This window comes from Anomaloglossus baeobatrachus, chromosome 12, assembly GCF_048569485.1.
Source record: "Anomaloglossus baeobatrachus isolate aAnoBae1 chromosome 12, aAnoBae1.hap1, whole genome shotgun sequence".
NCBI classification, from domain to species: Eukaryota; Metazoa; Chordata; class Amphibia; order Anura; family Aromobatidae; genus Anomaloglossus; species Anomaloglossus baeobatrachus.
Genome location: NC_134364.1, coordinates 114367707 through 114388442, shown reverse-complemented (window position 1 = coordinate 114388442; position 20736 = coordinate 114367707). Strand labels below are relative to the sequence as shown.

General features: G+C 53.9%; 1 protein-coding gene across 1 annotated transcript in view; it reads right to left on the bottom strand.

Moving 5' to 3' along the window:
* Window positions 1-20736, bottom strand: part of KATNBL1 (katanin regulatory subunit B1 like 1) — a 36187-nt gene that overhangs the window by 13035 nt on the left and 2416 nt on the right. The window contains exons 2-6 of the mRNA XM_075331234.1: window positions 16879-17000; window positions 16497-16537; window positions 16064-16340; window positions 14499-14617; window positions 78-128 (exon numbers count right to left, since the gene is read on the bottom strand). Of these exons, the coding sequence (XP_075187349.1) occupies window positions 78-128; window positions 14499-14617; window positions 16064-16340; window positions 16497-16537; window positions 16879-16986 (596 nt within the window). The 5' untranslated portion in view covers window positions 16987-17000. The remainder of the gene's footprint in view (window positions 1-77; window positions 129-14498; window positions 14618-16063; window positions 16341-16496; window positions 16538-16878; window positions 17001-20736) is intronic.

Sequence of the window (20736 nt, the reverse complement as noted above, 5' to 3'; positions counted from 1 at the left end):
CTGGGGGCAGACTACACCTGACAGGTTCCCTTTAAAGGGATCACTTAGTTCACATCTTAGAAACAAAAAAATGTTACCTATTTGTGAGGACTGGAAGACAATCTGCTATTACCCCTAAATCTTGTATCCTGGGAGAAGAAAGAAAATAAATGTTATTTATTTAAGAGGTCAGGGTGACGTTTGCTTACCACAGTCCACTGATATCTAGTAGACTATGTATATACCCTCCTGGGGCTGGTCCTCTCAGGTCCTCTCATGTCAGGATCATGCATTTTTCCAGTTTACTCCTTATTCAAATGTGCAGCCATTCTTGAGCGATTCCCGCTTACGCATCGTTGCCTAGGAAACCGACCACCACCGCAGTCCACCTCGTGCTGGAGCTAACTGCAGACTCCCAGCTTCAAAACAGAGCTGACAAGCTCAATAAAAAGAGCTTGTAAGCACAGACCATGTAGTGGCGAGTCTCCAAGTCAACAAGCTCTAAACAAAGAGGAAAGAAGGGAATTTTGTTTACTTACCGTAAATTCCTTTTCTTCTAGCTCCAATTGGGAGACCCAGACAATTGGGTGTATAGCTTCTGCCTCCGGAGGCCACACAAAGTATTACACTCAAAAGTGTAAAGCCCCTCCCCTTCTGCCTATACACCCCCCGTGCATCACGGGCTCCTCAGTTTTAGTGCAAAAGCAAGAAGGAGGAAAGCTAATAACTGGTTAAAGTAAATTCAATCCGAAGAATTATCGGAGAACTGAAACCCTTCAACATGAACAACATGTGTACCGAAAAAACAGCCCGAAGGGAACAGGGCGGGTGCTGGGTCTCCCAATTGGAGCTAGAAGAAAAGGAATTTACGGTAAGTAAACAAAATTCCCTTCTTCTTTGTCGCTCCATTGGGAGACCCAGACAATTGGGACGTCCAAAAGCAGTCCCTGGGCGGGTAAAATAATACCTCGTAATAGAGCCATAAAACGGCCCTTTCCTACAGGTGGGCAACCGCCGCCTGAAGGACTCGCCTACCTAGGCTGGCATCCGCCGAAGCATAGGTATGCACCTGATAGTGCTTCGTGAAAGTGTGCAGGCTCGACCAGGTAGCCGCCTGGCACACCTGCTGAGCCGTATCCTGGTGCCGCAAAGCCCAGGACGCACCCACGGCTCTGGTAGAATGGGCCTTCAGCCCTGAGGGAACCGGAAGACCAGAAGAACGGTAGGCTTCGAGAATTGTTTCCTTGATCCACCGAGCCAGGGTGGATTTGGAAGCCTGTGATCCCTTACGCTGACCAGCGACAAGGACAAAGAGTGCATCCGAGCGGCGCCGTACGGGAAATGTAGATTCTGAGAGCTCTCACCAGATCTAACAAATGCAAATCCCTTTCACATTGATGAACTGGATGAGGACAAAAAGAAGGTAAGGAGATATCCTGATTGAGATGAAAGGTGGATACCACCTGTGAGGTAAATCCGGAGATATGACGATAAATCATGATATTCAAGTTATGTCAGGAAGCCCTCTCCTGGTGTCACCCCCCCTTTCCTTCACACAACTTGTTTAGCAACCCATCCCATGGCCATCTCCTGTGATATGGAAATTAGGTGATGTGGGAACAAAGGACACAGGATGACTCCCTGCCGTCACCCTGTAACAAGAGTTGTATCTCATTATAAGGCTCTGGAACTAGCCAGACAGAACGACTCCAGTAAAAAATGGTTCATATCTCGCAAGCCATATTTCCGATAAATACGGCAACCATAAAAATGGTGTTTTCGCATGCGGACGATGCTGGCACACCTTTTTTATGGGAGCGGGAGCTTGGGAAATACCCCAGGCGTGATATCAGCCAATGTGGAACTAGTAGACAAGTCATGAAACCTCTCATTCTGTAGCTAAATTCATAACTGTCACAATGAGAGCATTGGCGTCCGCCTACGACGCTCCCAGGCCAAGTTATGGCCATATTCCATGTTGTGGATTTTGTCCATAACTCCAGCCAGGGGTGGAGCAGTGCTCCCTCTGAGGTCACGAAGGTAGGAGGGGACCTGGATTTGCCCAGGTTGATAACCCTACTTCGGCCATTTTCCAGTGTTCTTTCGCTGGGGGTCACGTGCAGGAAACATCTGTGGGAGTTCCTGGAAACCTGGTCTACAGCGCCCCCCTGTGGCCAGACGCACAAGGTAACTGATTGAATTGCATACCTGTTTGTAAACCATGCTTTATCTGTAACTGTACTCTGACATATGTATATTCTGTAGATTCCCTATTGTATATATTGTAGTTTCTAGTGTGCTTTAGGCTGATTAAATTATATAATTAATCTTGGGCTGTTCTGTTATCTCGATCTTGAATCCCACGTCTGTGTGTTCGGCTAATAGTTACCGTGAAGCGGTTGGTGGCAGCGAGTTTGTGCCAAGGATTATTGTGGGGAGGCCAGTGAGATTCGGGGAGATTTTATATATTCCGCCCGCGGAGGTCGGGGGAATATATACCCTACTCTCACCGGGGACCCTTCAATAATCGGCATAAGTAGTATAGCGGCCTCCTTGCTTATTGTCGGGCAATTCCATAATTGGCCTGACTATAAGAGGGGCGCTAGAGAGCGCGTCACGTGCTCTGTCTGTCGGTCGGGAGGTATAAAGGAGGGGTGACCCCCACTTGTTACCCCCCGATTGTGACGTACTGGTAGCCAGCGCGGGGGATTTCTGAGTGACCCCCCCGGTGGTTCGTGACATATTGGTGGCAAGCGGTGGGATCGAGATAATAGTGTGTGTGAGTGTGAGACCCATACTCCCAGACACTAAAGACTGCCTGCAGCAGCTGTGGCTGCTGGGGTCTTCAGACTAGCTCAACACTAGAGTGTCAGAGTGCAGATACTGTAAGGTGTGTGGAGGCATCAGGTGTCAGTTCGGTGTCAGTGACCAAAGTCTGCAAGAATGGCTGAGAGCACCAGGAGCAAAGCCAAAGGAATGGCCGATGCTCAGGCCAGAGACGATGAGGAGGTTGTCCACGAGCCCTCCAAGAGCCCGACGCCAGAGAACAGCTCTGCAGAGGACATCGCACAACCTGGCACTGCTGGACAAAATGAGGAGGAGCTCGCCCAAGGGTCCTCAACGAGCCAGATGCCAGCCCTCCGCTCTGCAACGGACAGTGAATCACCAGGCTCCGCAGCGGGCCGCAGATCACCACGTGCCATTCCACCGAGCCTGGGAGGCTCGGATAGCCTTCTTCAAATGGCTATGGCCCTTCTCCAGGCTGGAGACCAGGAGGGCTACAAGGAACTCCTGGCAGAGCGCAGGGCAGAGCGGCAGGCAGCGCGTGAAGAGCGCCAGGCAGAGCGTGAGGCTGCGGAGCGACGGCAACAGGCAGACCGTGACCACCAGCTGCAGCTAGCTCAGCTCCGGCCCTCATCAGCCACACGTGACCTTCAAGACACCAAACTTCCAAAGGTCCGTGTTGAGGACTTCCCAGTGCTGGAGAAGGATGGAGACTTGGACTCTTTCTTGACTGCTTTTGAACGGACTTGCTTGCAGCACCATCTGGACAAGGAGCAGTGGGCCAAATACCTGACCCCCCGTTTAAGGGGTAAGGCCCTGGATATCCTTGGGGACTTGCCTGCTGAGGCAGATCAGGGCTACGACACCATCAAGCGGGCCCTGATCCAACAGTACAACCTCACCCCAGAGTCCTACCGCAAGAAGTTCCGGAGCCTACAGAAGGGACCAAAGGACTCCTGGGCTGACCACAGGCGGGCACTTGCCCGAGCTGCCGACCACTGGACCCAAGGCCTGCAGCTTTCCACCGGACCGGAGATCCTGGACTTGTTCATCACGGAGCAACTCTTGTGGAACTGCCCTGAGGATCTCCGCCAGTTCATCCGAGACCAGAAGCCAAAGGGGTCCACGGCTACAGCTGCCCTGGCCGATGACTACACCAACAATCGGGCTCCGGAAGCCAGGAGAGCAGCCACCAGCAGCACCTGGAGAGGGGGTAAGATGAATTCTGCGACTGCCCCACCTGCCCCTAGACTGCAGGGGGTGTCCCCCTCAACTCCCCTCTCCAGGCCCGTGGCAGAACCAAGACGGTGCCACCAGTGCAACCTACCTGGACACTTCAAGGCCATGTGCCCTCAGCGTCCCAAGGCCCCGGCTCCGTCCCCGTCCCAAGGGCCGCCCAAGGTGTATTGTGTGGGTGGGGGTGGTGGTAGGTCCCTGGACAGCTTCCAACCTGTCACCGTCGGCCGGTCTGTGACCATAGGACTGCGAGACAGCGCCTCGGAGGTGACTCTGGTGCGGCCTGAGATGGTGTCCCCCCAAGACTTGATCCCTGGAAAAACCCTCGCTGTCTCCGGGATTGGAGGCATTGACCCGGCGCTGCCTGTTGCTGACATTTATGTGGACTGGGGCGCAGGGCGAGGGGTGAGGGAGGTGGGGGTAACTGATCGGATCCCCGCAAACGTGCTACTTGGGACAGATTTGGGGCAGATAACCTCCCAGTTTGGGCCCCAACCAAGGGCTGAACCTTCAGCCAGTACTGACGTGCCTCCGGACAATGTTAATGTGTTATCTATGAATGATGTAAGGGAGGAGGGAGTGAACTCTGATATTTCTGCTTGCATAGACACCATAGACACACACTCAGCTGCAGCTGTGACAGGGGAGGGGGTCAGAGAAAGGTGTGACAATGCCTCTACAAGTAACCAGCCTGTGAGCTGGGATCTGCTGCCCTCTGCAGGGATAAGCAGAGAGCAGGGTGCTGCAGGGGGGAGGACCAGTGTGTGGGGTGGGGGCTACCACAGCAAATGTGGGGTCCCCAGAGATTTCACAGCGGGGTTCTGTTGCTGCAGGAGGGGAACAGGCAGGTGAGATTGGGGCCGGTCCAGGAGCGGAAGTGCTCCCAGGTAAGATCTCGGTGCATGGTTCCCCCACAACCGGGGTGTCAGGAAGCCAGGTCGGTCTGCCTGAACCGGCGACTTGGTCAGGAACGGAGGAGGAGCAGGCACGACCCACGGTCGCAGCGGCTGTGGCCGCTGTCACCCGCAGTGGGAGTGCTGGAAGCCAAGGGGCCTCCCGGAGGTCCGATAGCTCTTCCCCTTCTGACCAAGTGGCAGCCGAGTCAGGTGGAGGCCAGGACACAGGTCCCGGGGTACTGACCGAAGATGTGACAGTCTCGTCGATTCTGGCCACATCTAGTCAGGGGTTTCAGGCAGCGTTAGAAGCTGACGACAGCCTGAAAGCTCTTAAGGAGCAGGCGGCACAGCCTCCCTCGGACTCGGACCCGGAGCGAGTGGTCTGGGACCAAGGACGGCTGTACCGGGCCACGGTCCAGCAGGGTTCACCGGAGGCGTGGCCCAGGGACCGACAGTTGGTGGTACCCTATCCGTTCCGGACGGAGTTGTTGCGGATCGCACATGAGATTCCGATGGCCGGACACCTAGGGATCGCTAAGACCAAGGCCAGGTTAAACCAGCATTTCTACTGGCCAAAAATGGGGGCCGATGTGGCTGCCTACTGCCGTTCGTGTGAAACCTGTCAGAGAGTGGGGAAGGCGGGGCCACGCCCCAAAGCCCCACTGGTATCTCTGCCCATCATCGATGAGCCTTTCAGGAGGGTGGCTGTGGATCTGGTCGGCCCGCTGGCCATCCCCAGCAGCGCCGGGAAACGCTTCATACTGACGGTAGTGGACTATGCCACCCGGTACCCAGAAGCAGTGGCCTTGTCGTCCATTCGGGCTGACAAGGTGGCCACCGCATTGCTGGAGATTTTCTCCCGAGTGGGTTTTCCCCAGGAAATGCTCACTGACCGGGGGACCCAATTCATGTCCCAGCTGATGGAGGCCCTCTGTAAGCAAGTCCAGGTGCGACATCTGGTGGCCAGCCCGTACCATCCACAGACTAATGGCCTGTGCGAGCGGTTCAATGGCACCTTAAAGCAGATGCTTAAGATGTTGGTCGACTCCCATGGGCGTGACTGGGAGCGGTATCTCCCACACCTGTTATTTGCTTACCGGGAGGTTCCACAGGCCTCAACAGGATTCTCACCGTTTGAGCTCCTGTACGGGCGACGTGTGCGGGGCCCCCTGGCTCTGGTGAAAGAGGCTTGGGAAGGGGATTTGGCCACCCCTGGAGTGTCGGTTATCGAGTATGTCATGCGCTTCCGGGACAAAATGCAGGCCTTGACGCAACTGGTACACGACAATATGGCTCAAGCCCAGGCCGATCAGAAGCGTTGGTACGACCAGAACGCTTGTGAGAGGACCTACCAAGTGGGTCAAAAGGTGTGGGTACTGGTCCCCGTACCACAGGACAAGCTTCAGGCAGCCTGGGAAGGCCCATACCTCGTGTACCAGCAGCTCAACCCTGTGACGTACCTGGTCACCCTGGACCCTGCCCGTGGAAGGCGGAAGCCCTTCCATGTGAACATGATGAAGGCACATCATGAGCGGGAGGCATGTGCGCTCCCCGTGTGCAACCTGCCCGAGGAGGGAGAAGAGGAAACCCTCTTGGATATGCTAGCCCAGGTTAGGGCAGGCGGATCCATTGAGGATGTGGAGGTTGGCCACCAGCTCTTGGAGGACCAACGGTCCCAGCTGTGGGCCACCCTACACCCCTTCCGGGGGTTGTTTACCAACCAGCCCGGAAGGACTGACTTGGCTGTCCATCACGTGGACACTGGGGATCATCCCCCGATCCGGCGTTCAGCATATCGGGTCTCCCTGGAGGTGCAGCAACACATGCGCCAGGAGATTGACGAGATGCTGAAGCTGGGGGTGATCCAGGCATCCAACAGCGCTTGGGCCTCGCCTGTAGTCCTCGTCCCTAAGAAGGACCGAACCACTCGGTTCTGCATGGACTACAGGGGGCTCAATGCTGTCACGGTCGCCGATGCGTACCCAATGCCACGCATCGATGACCTGCTCGATCAGTTGGCCGGGGCTCAGTACCTGACCATCATGGACCTGAGCCGGGGATATTGGCAGATCCCCCTGACTCGCAAGGCCAGGGAACGCTCTGCCTTTATTACCCCATTTGGACTGTACGAGTCCACGGTGATGCCATTCGGGATGAGGAATGCCCCTGCCACTTTCCAGCGGATGGTCAACACCCTGCTCAAGGGACTTGAAGGGTACGCGGCCGCGTACCTGGATGACATTGCCGTCTTCAGTCCCACCTGGGAAGATCACCTAGAGCATCTAGCACAGGTGCTCAGGCGGGTCCACCGGGCAGGTTTGACCATCAAGCCGGGCAAGTGTCAGCTGGCCATGAGCGAGGTCCAGTACCTCGGTCACCGGGTAGGCGGGGGAACACTGAAGCCCGAGCCTGAGAAAGTGGAGGCCATTGCATCCTGGCCCACCCCCAGGACCAAGAAGCAGGTGATGTCCTTCTTGGGGACCGCTGGGTACTATAGGAGGTTTGTTCCATGCTATAGTAGCCTGGCAAAGCCCCTGACGGACCTCACCAAGAAGAAGCTGCCCTCTGCAGTCGATTGGACAATGGACTGCGAGACAGCCTTCCGGGCCCTAAAGGACGCCCTGTCCAGCCCGCCCGTGCTACAGGCAGCCGACTTCACGCGGCCGTTTGTAGTACAGACCGACGCCAGTGACTTCGGCCTCGGTGCGGTGCTCAGCCAGGTGGACTCTGCGAGCCAAGAGCACCCAGTCTTGTACCTGAGCAGGAAGCTGTTACCGAGGGAAGTGGCCTATTCCACAATGGAGAAGGAGTGCCTGGCCATAGTGTGGGCCCTGCAGCGTCTGCAACCCTATCTATACGGGCGCCACTTCATCGTGGAGACGGACCACAACCCCCTCAGCTGGTTGCACACCGTCTCTGGGACGAATGGGCGACTGTTGCGATGGAGCCTTGCGCTCCAGCAATACAACTTCACCATTCGCCACAAAAGGGGCCGTGACCACGGTAACGCAGACGGGCTGTCCCGACAAGGAGAGGTCGCGGACGGGCGCACGGGGGAACACCGGAGTGTGCTGCCCCCTAGCGCCCTCAAAAGGGGGGAGGTGTGAGGTAAATCCGGAGATATGACGATAAATCATGATATTCAAGTTATGTCAGGAAGCCCTCTCCTGGTGTCACCCCCCCTTTCCTTCACACAACTTGTTTAGCAACCCATCCCATGGCCATCTCCTGTGATATGGAAATTAGGTGATGTGGGAACAAAGGACACAGGATGACTCCCTGCCGTCACCCTGTAACAAGAGTTGTATCTCATTATAAGGCTCTGGAACTAGCCAGACAGAACGACTCCAGTAAAAAATGGTTCATATCTCGCAAGCCATATTTCCGATAAATACGGCAACCATAAAAATGGTGTTTTCGCATGCGGACGATGCTGGCACACCTTTTTTATGGGAGCGGGAGCTTGGGAAATACCCCAGGCGTGATATCAGCCAATGTGGAACTAGTAGACAAGTCATGAAACCTCTCATTCTGTAGCTAAATTCATAACTGTCACAATGAGAGCATTGGCGTCCGCCTACGACGCTCCCAGGCCAAGTTATGGCCATATTCCATGTTGTGGATTTTGTCCATAACTCCAGCCAGGGGTGGAGCAGTGCTCCCTCTGAGGTCACGAAGGTAGGAGGGGACCTGGATTTGCCCAGGTTGATAACCCTACTTCGGCCATTTTCCAGGGTTCTTTCGCTGGGGGTCACGTGTAGGAAACATCTGTGGGAGTTCCTGGAAACCTGGTCTACAGCGCCCCCCTGTGGCCAGACGCACAAGGTAACTGATTGAATTGCATACCTGTTTGTAAACCATGCTTTATCTGTAACTGTACTCTGACATATGTATATTCTGTAGATTCCCTATTGTATATATTGTAGTTTCTAGTGTGCTTTAGGCTGATTAAATTATATAATTAATCTTGGGCTGTTCTGTTATCTCGATCTTGAATCCCACGTCTGTGTGTTCGGCTAATAGTTACCGTGAAGCGGTTGGTGGCAGCGAGTTTGTGCCAAGGATTATTGTGGGGAGGCCAGTGAGATTCGGGGAGATTTTATATATTCCGCCCGCGGAGGTCGGGGGAATATATACCCTACTCTCACCGGGGACCCTTCAATAATCGGCATAAGTAGTATAGCGGCCTCCTTGCTTATTGTCGGGCAATTCCATAATTGGCCTGACTATAAGAGGGGCGCTAGAGAGCGCGTCACGTGCTCTGTCTGTCGGGAGGTATAAAGGAGGGGTGACCCCCACTTGTTACCCCCCGATTGTGACGTACTGGTAGCCAGCGCGGGGGATTTCTGAGTGACCCCCCCGGTGGTTCGTGACACCACCTTCGGAAAAAAATTCCGGAACCGGGCGCAGTACCACCTTGTCCTGGTGAAACACCAGGAAAGGAGCCTTGCATGATAGCGCTGCTAGCTCAGACACTCTCCGAAGTGATGTGACCGCAACTAGGAAGACCACTTTCTGCGAAAGGCGAGAAAGAGAGATATCCTTCAAGGTTCGAAAGGTGGCTTCTGAAGGGCCATCAGAACCCTGTTTAGATCCCACGGTTCTAACGGCCGCCTGTAAGGAGGGACTATGTGGCAAACCCCCTGCAGGAACGTGCGTACCTGAGGAAGCCTGGCTAGGCGCTTCTGAAAGAACACAGAGAGCGCTGAGACTTGTCCCTTAAGGGAGCCGAGCGACAAACCTTTTTCCAGTCCGGATTGAAGGAAGGAAAGAAAAGAGGGCAAGGCAAATGGCCAGGGAGAAACTCCCTGATCAGAGCACCAATACAAGAATATCTTCCACGCCCTGTGGTAGATCTTGGCAGACGTTGGTTTCCTGGCCTGTCTCATAGTGGCAATGACCTCTTGAGATAACCCTGAGGACGCTAGGATCCAGGACTCAATGGCCACACAGTCAGGTTGAGGGCCGCAGAATTCAGATGGAAAAAACGGCCCTTGAGACAGCAAGTCTGGTCGGTCTGGTAGTGCCCACGGTTGGCCCACCGTGAGATGCCACAGATCCGGGTACCACGACCTCCTCGGCCATTCTGGAGCGACGAGAATGGCGCGGCGGCATCTGACCTGATCTTGCGTAACACTCTGAGCAACAGTGCCAGAGGTGGGAACACATAAGGAAGTTAAAACTGTGACCAATCCTGAACTAAGGCGTCTGCCGCCAGAGCTCTGTGCTCGTGAGACCGTGCCAAGAATGCCGGGACCTTGTTGTTGTGCCGGGACGCCATTAGGTCGACGTCCGGCCTCCCCCAGCAGCAACAGATCTCCTGAAACACGTCCGGGTGAAAGGACCATTCCCCTGCTTCCATGCCCTGGCGACTGAGATAATCTGCTTCCCAGTTTTCCACGCCTGGGATGTGAACTGCGGATATGGTGGATGCCGTGTCTTCCACCCACATCAAAATCCGCCGGACTTCCTGGAAGGCTTGCCGATTGCGTGTTCCGCCTTGGTGGTTGATGTATGCCACCCCTGTGGAGTTGTCCGAATGAATTCGGATCTTGCTTGCCTTCCAGCCACTGCTGGAAAGCTTTTAGGGCAAGATACACTGCCCTGATCTCCAGAACATTGATCTGAAGGGAGGACTCTTGCTGAGTCCACGTACCCTGAGCCCTGTGGTGCAGACAAACTGCTCCCCACCCTGACAGACTCGCGTCCGTCGTGACCCCCGCCCAGGATGGGGGTAGGAAGGATTTCCCCTTCGACAATGAAGTGGGAAGAAGCCACCACCGAAGGGAATCTTTGGCTGCCTGAGAGAGGGAGACGTTCCTGTCGAGGGACGTCGACTTCCTGTCCCATTTGCGTAGGATGTCCCATTGAAGAGGACGCAGGTGAAACTGCGCGAAAGGGACTGCCTCCATTGCTGCCACCATCTTCCCCAGGAAGTGCATGAGGCGCTTCAGGGTGTGTGACTGACCTTGAAGGAGAGATTGCAACCCTGTCTGCAGTGACCGCTGTTTGTTCAGCGGAAGCATCACCATCGCTGAGAGGGTATGAAACTCCATGCCAAGATATGTCAGCGATTGGGCCGGTGTCAGATTTGACTTTGGAAAATTGATGATCCACCCGAAACACTGGAGAGTCTCCAGAGTAGCGTTGAGGCTGTGTTGGCATGCCTCCTGAGAGGGTGCCTTGACAAACAGATCATCTAAGTAAGGGATTACCGAGTGTCCCTGAGAGTGGAGGACCGCTACTACCGTTGCCATGACCTTGGTGAAAACCCATGGGGCTGTCGCCAGGCCGAAAGGCAGTGCCACGAACTGAAGGTGTTCGTCCCCTATGGCGAAACGCAGGAAGCGCTGATGCTCTGGTGCAATCTGCACGTGGAGATAAGCATCTTTGATATCGATCAATGCCAGGAAATCCCCTTGGGACATTGAGGCGATGACGGAGCGGAAGGATTCCATCCGGAACCGCCTGTTTTTTACGTGTTTGTTGAGCAGTTTTAGGTCCAGGACCGGACGGAAAGACCCGTCCTTCTTTGGAACCACAAACAAGTTGGAGTAAAAACCGTGACCCGGTTGCTGAAAAGGAACCGGAACCACCACTCCTTCTGCCTTCAGAGTGCCCGCCGCCTGCATGAGAGCATCGGCTCTCTCGGGAGGCGGGGATGTTCTGAAGAATCTAATCGGAGGACGAGAGCTGAACTCTATCCTGTAACCGTGAGACAGAATGTCTCTCACCCAACGGTCTTTTACCTGTGGCAGCCAGGAGTCGCAAAAGCGGGAGAGCCTGCCACCGACCGAGGATGCGGCGTGAGGAGGCCGAAAGTCATGAGGAAGCCGCCTTGGTAGCGGTACCTCCGGCGGTCTTTTTAGGACGTGACTTAGACCGCCATGAATCGGAGTTCCTCTGATCCTTCTGAGGTCTTTTGGACGAGGAGAATTGGGACCTGCCCGCGCCCCGAAAGGACCGAAACCTCGACTGTCCCCTCCTCTGTTGGGGTATGTTCGGTTTAGCCTGGGGTAAGGATGTGTCCTTTCCCTTGGATTGTTTGATGATTTCATCCAATCGCTCACCAAACAAGCGGTCGCCAGAAAATGGCAAACTGGTCAAGCACTTTTTGGAAGCAGAATCTACCTTCCATTTCCGCAGCCACAAGGCCCTGCGTATTGCCACCGAAGTGGCGGACGCAACCGCCGTCCGGCTCGCAGAGTCCAGGACAGCATTAATGGCGTAGGACGCAAATGCCGACGTCTGAGAGGTTAAAGACGCCACTTGCGGCGCAGACGTACATGTGACTGCGTCAATTTGCACTTGACCCGCTGAGATCGCTTGGAGTGCCCATACGGCTGCGAATGCTGGAGCAAAAGACGCGCCGATAGCTTCATAGATGGATGTCAACCGGAGCTCCATCTGTCTGTCAGTGGCATCTTTGAATGAAGCCCCATCTTCCACTGCAACTATGGATCTAGCCGCCAGTCTGGAGATTGGGGGATCCACCTTGGGACACTCAGCCCAGCCCTTGACAACGTCAGAGGGGAAGGGTAACGTGTATCCTTAAGGCGCTTGGAAAAACGCTTATGGACAAGCTCGGTGTTTCTGGACTGCCTCTCTGAAGTCAGAGTGGTCCAGAAACGTACTCAATGTACGCTTGGGGTACCTGAAACGGAATCTGTCCTGCTGAAAAGCTGACTCCTCAGCCGTTAGGGCTGAGGGAGAAATACCCAACATTTGATTAATGGACGCTATAAGATCATTCACTATGGCGTCACCATCAGGTGTATCCAGGTTGAGAGCGGCCTCAGGATCAGAATCCTGATCAGCTACCTCCGCTTCATCATACAGAGAGTTGCTGAGACCCTGAACAATGTGATGATGTCCAGGGAAGCTCCCAGCGAGCTCGCTTAGGAGGTCTGGGACTGCGGTCCGTGTCAGAGCCTTCACCCTGGGACCTATGAGACACCCCGGGAGCACATTGTTGGTCCAACGGGGGGGGACCAGGGTGCAAGATTCAACAGTGCCCATGGTCTGAGATACCGGTCTGGACTGCAAGGTTTCGAGCATCCCAGCCATAGTCTCAGAAAGTCTATCAGCAAAAACTGCCAACTCCGTCCCCGTCACCTGGACAGTGTTAACAGGTGGGTCTCCCTGGGCCACCATTAGCAGAGGCTCCGGCTTAGTAAGTGCTACAGGGGCCGTGCTTTGCACACAATGAGGGTCTGTGGAACCTGCCGGTAGTATAGCCGTACATGCGGTACAGGCAGCATAGTAAACCTGTGCTTTGGCACCCTTGCTTTTCGGGGACAACATGCTGTTATCTCCTTTGAGCAATCCAGGAGGGTATATAGCCAAAAATCAATAGTGCGACCGTACAGTGCAATGTATAGCATACAAGCATATAAATATATATGTACACTTCGGCACTAGTGGGGTCAGCACCTCAGGTGCTGCTTATGTGATCACCAGAATCCCTGTCTGGGACCCCCAGAGCTTGTCTCCCCTCTCCAGCAACAGATAAGCTGACAGGAATGGCTGCCGGCGTCCTGAGGAGAGGAGGGGGCCGTGGGCGTGCCCTAGAAAGTGCGGGAATCCGGCGTCCCCACTGTGCTCAGTGAGAGGGGTGGAGTATGCAAAGCATGCTCCAGCTCTCAGCGCTGACGTCCTGTGCAGCGTCACGCCCTTCCCCTGACTGGCAGGCCTGTGGGCGGGAAACAGTGAGACTAGGCCGCAAAAGCCGGGGACTAAAGTGATAAGCGCGGCCGGCGTATAAGCGCGGTCGGCGCGGAAGTCCCCGGCGCACTAACAGTCCCAGCCGCGCCGCAGTGTAAAAATGGCAGCGGCGGTCAGCGCGGCAGTCCCCAGTAAACTAACACACCCAGCCACGCTGCAGTGTGTGATGGCACAAGCGCGGTCAGAGCCGCCGTCCCCGGTGCACTAACACACCCAGCAGTGCTGCAGTGTGTCTGTGCGCGGTCCCCACGGGGACACAGAGTACCTCAAAGTAGCAGGGCCTTGTCCCTGAAGATACTCGACTCCTTGTCCAGCAGAATCCCCAGGGGCTGTGGATGGAGCACGGTCTCAGTGCCTGGAGACCGATTAGGATCCCACTTCACCCAGAGCCCTAAGGGGGATGGGGAAGGAAAGCAGCATGTGGGCTCCAGCCTCCGTACCCGCAATGGATACCTCAACCTTAACAACACCGCCGACAAGAGTGGGGTGAGAAGGGAGCATGCTGGGGGCCCTGTTATGGGCCCTCTTTTCTTCCATCCGACATAGTCAGCAGCTGCTGCTGACTAATCTGTGGAGCTATGCGTGGATGTCTGCCTCCTTCGCACAAAGCATTAGAACTGAGGAGCCCGTGAGGCACGGGAGGGTGTATAGGCAGAGGGGAGGGGTTACACTTTTTAAAGTGTAATACTTTGTGTGGCCTCCGGAGGCAGAAGCTATACACCCAATTGTCTGGGTCTCCTAATGGAGCGACAAAGAAAGTTTTAATACTTCTAGAATGGCTGACAAATTTAATAAGCGGTAAATACAAGATGGGAATAGCCCCTTTGAATTCAAAGGGGTCACCTCTCAAAGCTAAAAAGCAGTGCAGCGGGGCCGTACCTGACTAGATAGGCTACAAGCTCGTTCACACTTCGCTTCCTCCAGAAGGTAAGGGCGACGTTAAGCCTGAGGTTCCGGCTGAAGAGCACCTGCGCCATCGTATCATGATCCTTGGACACCTACAGAGAGATCGTCAATGGAGACCTTAGAAAATTGGGAACAAACCTAGAAGTATACATGGGAAATATCAAAAAATATGGTAAAGGGAGGAAAGAGACGTGTCAGTTCCTCGGACCACCATTCTTGTTAGTTGAAAAAATTAATATTAAGCCACATTCACATGGTGCAGATTCTTTCTGCCTAGCTAGAAGCTCACCAAACATTCCCAAGAAAATCAGCTGCAAAACCCAAACATACAAAACGCAGATTTCACTCCTCAAACGGGTGAAATCCGACATGGAAATCCAGAAAAAGTAGAAAAAAAAAAATTGTGAAAAGGAATCTATCAGCAGGTTTTTGCAGTTTCATCTGAGAGTGGTACAATGTAGAGGTAGGGAATCGGACTAAGGAGGTGTCATTTGCTGTAGTTTCAATATAATCAGTGTTTTATCAGCAGGAGATTATCACTGCAGGACTAGGTGTCACATGCAAGGCAGTCCAGTATAACCCCACCCCCACCAGAGTGTACACAGAAAGCCACCCATCAGTGGTGTGGGCGGGGTTATACCCAGAAAGCTGCCAACCAGGGGAGTGGGCACGGGGTTATACCCAGAAAGCTGCCAACCAGGGGAGTGGGCACGGGGTTAGACCCAGAAAGCTGCCAACCAGGGGAGTGGGCACGGGGTTAGACCCAGAAAGCTGCCAACCAGGGGAGTGGGCACGGGGTTAGACCCAGAAAGCTGCCAACCAGGGGAGTGGGCACGGGGTTATACCCAGAAAGCTGCCAACCAGTGGTGGGGGCGGGGTTATACCCAGAAAGCTGCCAACCAGTGGTGGGGGCAGGGTTATACCCAGAAAGCTGCCAACCAGTGGTGGGGGCAGGGTTATACCCAGAAAGCTGCCAACCAGTGGTGGGGGCGGGATTATACCCAGAAAGCTGCCAACCAGTGGTGGGGGCGGGGTTATACCCAGAAAGCTGCCAACCAGTGGTGGGGGCAGGGTTATACCCAGAAAGCTGCCAACCAGTGGTGGGGGCAGGGTTATACCCAGAAAGCTGCCAACCAGTGGTGGGGACGGGGTTATACCCAGAAAGCTGCCAACCAGTGGTGGGGGCGGGGTTATACCCAGAAAGCTGCCAACCAGTGGTGGGGGCGGGGTTATACCCAGAAAGCTGCCAACCAGTGGTGGGGGCAGGGTTATACCCAGAAAGCTGCCAACCAGTGGTGGGGGCAGGGTTATACCCAGAAAGCTGCCAACCAGTGGTGGGGGCGGGGTTCTACACAGATCAGCAATCCGAGCTCTGCTAGATCTGCAACAGACAACACAGGGATTCTATCCCAACTACAACAAGAAACCCAGCACATGACATCACTAGAATCAGGGTCTTTGTCCCCTACATTATGCTGCTTTCAGATTACATAGCAAAAACCTGCTGACAGATTCATCTGCTGTACATGGCTTCATACCTCAGCAAAGAAACTGCTGTATTTTGAGGAGGCCCCTTCAGCTTGCGAGGAGCCGGAGTCAGTGGAGTTCAGCACTATGTGGCGGTCGTTCTGCAGCTTCTCGTGCAGGTTCCCTGCCGCTAGCTCATTTTCCTTATTGGCCATGTCACAGCCCCAGGCTTTGTGATGCTGCTTTCTCCTGTAAGGGGGGCTCAGGGATTGGAGCTCGGCTTTCCTCTTACACACCGCCTCTTTGTAAAGCTGCTGATTGCTGGGTGAAGGCTGCCGACCTGGATTTCTACAGGAAAAACAATAAATAAATAAAAGTTAATGTCTGAACGCATGTTTGAAAAGCAGGATAGGAGGCAACTCTGATCCGGGCCATCCCAGGAGGGTGCACCGCTGAGGACACAGACGCACACCCCAATGCTGGCCCCCTGGGGTGCACACTCACCTGTTTACTACAGATACCAACTCTTCCTGTGAAATGTTACCCTGTGTTAGAAAGAAGAACATCGTTACGAGAATTGTGCAACTTCTCATAATTAAAAAAGGGGGTGATTTCACAAACTGGGCTGCCAATACCTTCTCCTGTTCCCCGAGTTAATAGGGAGCACAGTACAAATAGGCCCTTAAAGGGATTGTGCAGGATGGGTGATATATTGCATTATTAGGGGTCCTTCTGCTGGAATCATGACCGTGGAGAGGGGGGAGGGGTGGGGAGAAGTGGAACTTGTGCACATGATTGTATTGTAACTACAGCACCCAGCCTAATAAGTGACACATCTGGTCCTATATTATGCTGACAGATTCCCCTATATTGAGACGGTCTGTACCTCCTTCATGTTCTGCTTGGCTGCAGCAGAGACCCTTTTCCTCGGGCGGTCATTGGCGCAACCGTCATCTAGGTCCCGCTTCTTGGCATCGCAGGCTTCAAATGCCATAATCCCCAGAGAGTCTGCAACCAGAACACGAGGCATCAGTAAAAAAAACAAACAAAAAAAAAAAAAAAAAAAACAAAACACGGGGATAAAAGGAAATGTAGAACAAATGGTCACCCTATTATAATGAATGGGGCTGAGCTGTAATACCGCACACAACCTGTGGATTGGGGTGGCAGTAGTTTCTTTTATAGGCGGTGTGCTCAGTCTCATCCATCAGCATTATACGGAAGAAGCTTTTATGCACCAGGGAGTTCATTGCATTGCCCGAGGCAGTGCGGATTACCAGCTGTTTGTTCCTTCAAACCCTATATGCATACACTGAAGGGAAGGAAAAGGAGCTGATCACACAGTGACGTCACACCAGCAGCGGCCACCAGAGGGAGCCTGCTATACACAGATGTATGCAGCCAGCATGGAGTCTGTGTGCAGTGAGCTCCCCCTGGTGGCCCATCAGCAGTACCTCAGCCATATATATTTACCGTATTTTTCGTTTTATAAGACACACCCCAAATTTAGATATAAAAAAAAGGGGAAAAAAATAAATAAAAATAGGGTCCATCTTATAATCCAGCGTTGTCTTACTGGAGGGGGGCAGCCATGGCGTTGAAGCGAGGGTCACAAGAGGGAGAGGTTGTGTTGGCAGGCGGGACGGCGTCCGAGAAGGAAAAGTGAGTGTCCCCGTGTGTCCGCGGTCCTGGATGCGTGTAATGGCGCCTGGAGCGGCACATGAGCAGATGGAGCTCTCATCCAAGGACTCCATCTGCGCACACGCTGACTCCAGGCACCATCATTTGAAACTCGGACCGCTGACACACTGGGACACCTGCCGCACAGCCACCCACCCGAATCACGCACAGAGTGACAGCGAGCAGGCCGCCCACCCGCACAGAGGCAGCCGGCACCGACAGGCACCCGCCCGCCCGCACAGAGGCAGCCGGCACCGACAGGCACCCGGCCGCCCGCACAGAGGCAGCCGGCACCGACAGGCACCCGGCCGCCTCCACGTACCCGGCCGCCCGGACAGAGGCAGCCGACACCGACAGGCACCCGGCCGCCTGCACGCCCGCAGAGGCAGCCGGCACCGACAGGCACCCGGCACAGAGTGACAGCGAGCAGGCCGCCCACCCGCACAGAGGCACCCGGCTGCCTCCACGCACCCGGCCGCCCACACAGAGGCAGCCGACACAGACAGGCACCCGGCCGCCTGCACGCCCGCAGAGGCAGCCGGCACAGACAGGCACCCGGCCGCCTCCACAGAGGCAGCCGACACCAACAGGCACCCGGCACAGACAAACACCCGGCTGCCCGCACGCACCCGGTCGCCGCATAGACAGCACCCCCTCCCCCCCCGGTAAGCTATATTCGGATTATGAGACGCACCCCTCATTTTCCTTCCAAATTTTTGGAAGGAAAAGTGCGTCTTATAAATCTGAAAAATACGGTATATTGTTTTTCCTCTTAATTTGGCTATATGAAATCTAGTTATACACTTTCTTTAGGTTTTATTATTTAGAAAGCCAGGACTAACGTTTGATGGATCATTCTTGTGTATACAGACAAACTCATAAAAAGTTCGGGATATTTGGCTTTTGGGTGAAATTTATGTACAATGTAAAAAGTTCTCTTTACAGTGATATTTTATCATGACAGTCGGGCATATAAGTATACGCAATGGTGATTTTCCCATCTCAAAGAACTTATGGAAACAAGCGCCAACACCAGTCATAGGTATACACCCCCCAAAAATGTCAGTGTCTCAGTAACGTGTTGTCATGTGGCCTTGAGCATGAATTACAGCTGAGAATGACACCCCCTGCTGGTCACAGGTGGAGTTATTCTCTGCAGAGCCGGCATCCCACTCTTCTTGAAGGGCGGCCCTCAGGTCATTGAGGTTCTGGGGTGCAGAGTTATGACCTCTACACGGCAACTCAGCTGATTCCATAGGTTTTCTATGGGATTCAGGTCTGGGGAAAATGCAGCCGCTCCATGTTAGGTCCCTGCAGCCATTCCCAAAGTATGTGGCCTTGATGATCTGGAGCTATGTCCTCCATGAAGATGAAATTAGGCTTGTGCTATTCTTGCAGAGGCACAATGACTGGATTAAAGGGAACTTGTCACCAGATATTGAGTTCTAAACTAAAAACTAGCACCTTAAAAAAGGGAACCCGTCACCAGATTTTTCACTATTAAACTAAAGCTCACTGGCGCGAGTGAGGGCAGCTATGTTTTCTGCTCTGCCCGCGATATGGCAGAACAAACTGCGCCTGCGCGAGCCGACCTAACTGCACAGGCGTGAGATTTGAAAGAGCAACGGGGAGGATGACTGAGGCGTCATCACATCAATCAAGAAAGGAGGATGGCGATCAGCAGCAGGAGGGGGGACAGGAGCAGAAAATGAGCCCACCCATCTCAACCACACAGGTAATTAGCATACATGGAGGTCATGTTTTAAAAAAGGTATTTCTGGGGTCTGCAAGGGGAGTCAGGGCACAAGGTGCACCTTCATAGAATGCAGCCCAGGAGCCACAGAAGCGGAGAATTTTAGTTTAATAGTGAAAAAAATGGTGACAGGTTTAAGCAGTGCCTGTCCTGCATCCTATAAAATGTGCACGTTACCTCCTGACCTCCCCTGTGGGCCAAAAAGTAGCTTTATAAAATCTCCTGACCTGTCTGTAAATTGCCCGGTTTGGACCAATGGGCGTCATCCTCCTGAGCTGATTGATGTGGATGATGCCTCAGACGTCATCCACATAGGTGGACAAAAATCTCCATATTGACTGCTCGTGCAGGCGTACGTCATAAACAAATGTGCCTGCGTGAACCGGTTGGGCAAACATTTGACGCTTGCGCAGATAATTCGCTGTCACTGCACCAGTCACACAGTGTAGGGCCATTCTGTACTGACCAGACCCACACTGTTACACCACCAAAGACTCATCTGGTGACAGCAGTAACTGATGCATAGCGCTGTCCTTGACATCTCCAGCATCATTAGCGGCCATCATTTCTGCTGAGCATGAATAGTTTAACCATCAGTGAACAGCCGTGAGGTCCCATTTCCTCGTCCAGCATAGATGATGCCTGTGCCTGGTGGTGTGGTCTGGTAGCTTTGCAGGTCATCTAGCATGCAGACCACACTGATGTAAACAGTTATGAATGGTCTGAAGTGACACTTGTGGTCCTATCACCTCCCTTAAAGGGAACCTGTCAGCAGAAATTTCGCCCAAAACCTAAAAGCTTCCCCCTCTGCAGCTCCTGGGCTGCATTCTAGAAAGGTCCCTGTTATTATTGTGCCCCATGTGAGACCAAAATAAAGACTTTATAAAGGGGTACCTTTTTGTATTCAGATTCTGTAAATGTGACACGGGGGCGGGCTTTCTGGCGTCCGTTATTCTGCCTCCTGGTCCTGTATGCCGCCCCCATCGCTCCTTTCCATAGCTGATGCACCGCCCACTGCTCCAGCATCCCCGCGCATGCCCAGTGCCAGTCTCACGGGACTGAGCAGTGTGACCGCTGGTGACGTGTGCGCAGGCAAGTGATTATGGGCGGGGCTGTGATTGTTATCAGCAAGTACCCGCCCATAATCTCGTGAGCGCGCAAACCTCACCAGCGGTCACACTGTGCTCAGGGTAGATGCTAGACTGTATGGGCTGCTCCCAGGGATGACGTCCCTTTTGTCACGTGATAGTATTTTGAACACGCCCCTATCACGTGACAAAAGGGACGTCATCCCTGGAAGCAGCCAGAAAT